Raw genomic sequence first — 3,567 nt, forward strand, 5'->3', positions numbered from 1 at the left:
AAAGAAACTTTCATATGCCTATGGCAGAACCTTAAACTGCAGCAGTGGGAAAGAACCTGGTGCAAAGTCTCACGGGAGCAACCTCCATGTGCCATACAAATCCTCCTGAAAGCCATCATGACCTCCTGTGTAGGTGGAAATGCAAATCCTTAACCACACCTCCATATCGCTCTGTATTCAGTGAAGGGGAAAATATCTAACAAAAACTGTGTTACACTGATTTAGAATCTGCTGCAGGGAAGCACAGTGAAGACCACTAAGATGAGAAATATTAACTGATTGCAAATACTTTCTCAGTCCTCAACATATTTGCAGTTTTCCTTAGAGGACTAAAAGAGGAGATGAGACCAGAGGAAGAAATGTCCTTGTGCAGTGTTTGGACATGTGAATTCTAGTGAAACTTTCATTCACCCTCTCTCTCCTCCTTCAGGCAAAATTCACTTATCTTTTTGGGATTAAAAAAAAAAAAAATATTTATTCCACTTCTCCTTCTTAAGAGAAATATTAATAAATCTTACCAAAAAGTGGAAGTATGTGTGAGAGAGTTTAAAAGTAGCCTAAACACTGCAAGTTATTTGTGATTTCTAAGGGAAGAAGTCAGGATATTCCTATGTTTCAGAAGGATATTTTTAAATCCTTAAAAGGTAACTGGTTCTGAAGATACCCTTTGATTCTGTTTTCTGGGACCACAAACTAAATATCCATAAGTGTAACAGCCCATAAACACATGACAAATAATAATCACCACTTCTGATACAAACAAAAGCTGCATTTTTTTTCAAATTACAATGACCAAGTACACTATTTAAATTAAGCTATTTTCTGCTTAAGTGGCTCCAAACTCATATCCGTGTTTTTTATTCACTAGGGAGGGCTTGTTTTTTTTTCTTTGTGTTCAGACTCTCTTGCATGTTATCATGGAGTTTGACTACCTTATCTTACCCTCCTGTAAAATGACATGAGCTCAATATCTTTGTTTATTTCTTATCTCCTTTGGAGTTATTTATTCTTTAACTCCTTTGGAGTTGTTAGTAAGTTCACAGGACTTTGGTAATCAGGTCCAGTAGGTAGGAAAGAGGCTGTGGTATTATTAAGCAAGACACTTGGTAGTACACTTTTATTGGACTTTACAAATCACTGATGACTGAGACAGTTGTGTGGCTTGAGTTTGCAAAGCAATGTTTTGAAAAGGGAAAAGGGACCTGTGGCAGCTCTGTGAGCTCCAAACCCAAGTCAGAAAGAGCATTAGAGAGAAGGAATTAAAAAAACAACAACAAATAAACTAACAAAAGAAAAAAAATGGGGCAAGGAAAAGTAGCACCAAGGAAATGAGTGCAGGATAGGTGAGATCTACCTTGCCCCAATTCATGTCTTGGGTAGTGAGACAACCAGAAACCCTGTGAGCCATCACAAGGAGACTGGAGAGAAGGTACTCTCTGGGTTGGAATCACCCAGGAAAAACAGGTGACTATGAGAGGGACACAGGACAGAGGACTGGGTTAGCTTTATGAGGTGGTTCTGCAATCTAGCAGTCTGCAAAAGCTCCTCTGGAAGCTTTCATCCAGAAAGGTGTACAGGAGAGGATTGAAGCAGCTGTTGGCATAGTTTAGGCTGGTGATGAAATAGGAAATCCCAATGACAAGTGGAGTTTGTGTGATGCCCATGATGACGGCCACCACCATGCTAAGGTGAAAGGGCATCCAGCAGAACAAGCACACACCCAGGGTAGCAACCACCATCAGTGTCACCTTTTTTTTTTTTTTTTTTTTTTTTTTTTTTTTTTTTTTTTTTTCTTTGTCCAGAGCTTTTGCATTGCAGTGGAGTTGCACATGTCTCAGTCTGTGCAGCATGGTGGTGTACAGAGTGCAGATGATGGACATTGAGATGACAAAGCCTAAAATAAGGGTGTAGATCTGACTGCCTTTCCACCACAAACTCTCAGGGTGGGGAAACACAAAGATGCAGTGGGAGCACCCCTGCTCCTTGTGTATCTTAGCAAAGACAGCGAAGGGCAGGATGATGACAGTGATGAAGGACCAGACACAGAGGCTCACAATCTTGGCTGCTTGGTAGGTTCAGTAGGACACCTTCCTGGACTTGGTGGTGGCTGCCACAGTGAGGTAGCAGTCAATGCTCATGACAGTGAGGATGTAGATGCTGGAGAAGATGTTGTATTGGTTTATGGAGATCACAAGCTTGCTCATCTTACTCCGAAGGGCCATTGCAGGAGCAGGTAGTCAGCAATGTTGATGGGCAGCATCAAGGTAAAGAGCTCATTAGCTATGGCCAGGTTGAGGATGAAGATGTTGGTTACCATCTTTGGTGCTTTGAGGATTACATAGATGACAGCAGTGTTGCCTGTCAGTCCCATGACACAGATGACTGAGTAGATGACAGGCATTGTGATGTAGTTCCTGGGGCTTGCTGTAGTCGTGGACATATTCAAACTCCCATACCCTCTTCCAGAGCAGTCTGCACATGAGGAGTTGATTTCAGAGAGGGAGGAGTTCTCCATGGCTACAGGAGAGGATGGCTAAGCTCAGTGGTGGTGAGGATGACCTGGAAGTGGGGGAAAATAGATGAGACCTCTGCTCTTCGCAAGGCTTTCTCCTCTGGCATGTCCAACGCCGAAATCTCAAATACGCTTCCCACTGGCACCCTGATGGGAGCACAGGAAGATTACCAAGGGCTTAGCCAGTGGCCAGGTGTCGCAGCGGCTGCCCCTTCCGTCCTGCACACGGTGGGAGCGCGGCGGGGCACATCCAGCCATCCCCGGGTGGCAGCGCTGCCCTTCCTCGCCGGCGCCTCTGGGTCGGGAGCGCTCGGACTGCGAGGGTCCTGCTCTCGGGGGCAGCCGGTGCCCTCCGTGTGCTCCGCGAAAGCGAAACGCACCCCTTTCCCGACTGGGCAGAGCGCTGTGAAGGCGGAGCAAGGATGCACTGACCTCTTCCAGCCCGGCCGTGGCGGTGCGGCTCCCGGAGCGGCGGGATGCGCTGCTGGCTCCGTGTAGGAGGGATGCGCCGGCACCTCTCCTTTGCTCCATCCTGAGAGTTACAGCCCTGCCCGTCTCGATCCGGGCAGCAAAAAACAGGCACTGCGAGCAGCAGAGAGGATGGATGAAAAGTGGGAAGCTGGAGCACTGCAAAGAGAGATGTGAGATTAGCTGGAGTCACGCCTCTTCCCGCGGTCCGGCAGCGCAGCAGCGGGAGGGAGATCCCAGCTGCAGGCGGCACCTGCTGCCCGTGCTGGCTCGGAGAGCTCCGTGCTCAGCGCCTGCCGGGCCCCGGCACCGTCCCGGCGCGGGGCGCGGGCAGCGTGATGCTCTCCATCGGGCTCCGCGCAACATGATCGAGTTGAAGGTGCCCCTGCTTATTGCGGGCAGGTTGGGCTTGATGGCCTTTAAGTTCCCTTCCGGCCCAAACTAATTTATGATTCTGGAATCTTGCCAGGAAAAAACATTTTTCACGGGATGTGGGATTCAGAAGCAGGAGAGATGTGCAGTAGTTCCTATGGTCCTGCCTGACACTTTGACTCCTTCACACTGTGCTAGTGATAAACTGGAATATA

At 47.7% G+C, this 3,567-nt stretch overlaps 1 protein-coding gene across 1 annotated transcript; it reads right to left on the minus strand.

Annotated features, from left to right (window-relative positions):
- Window positions 1-1,505: 1,505 nt before the first annotated feature.
- On the minus strand, window positions 1,506-2,824 carry NPBWR1 (neuropeptides B and W receptor 1). Its single transcript, XM_077787157.1, is given in 2 exon segments — window positions 1,506-2,209; window positions 2,212-2,824. Coding segments are annotated over 2 exon segments (1,008 nt in total). The 5' UTR covers window positions 2,516-2,824.
- Between the last annotated feature and the right edge of the window lie 743 nt (window positions 2,825-3,567).

The sequence above is a fragment of the Lonchura striata genome, chromosome 1 (genome assembly GCF_046129695.1).
Source record: "Lonchura striata isolate bLonStr1 chromosome 1, bLonStr1.mat, whole genome shotgun sequence".
In the NCBI taxonomy this organism is placed as follows: domain Eukaryota; kingdom Metazoa; phylum Chordata; class Aves; order Passeriformes; family Estrildidae; genus Lonchura; species Lonchura striata.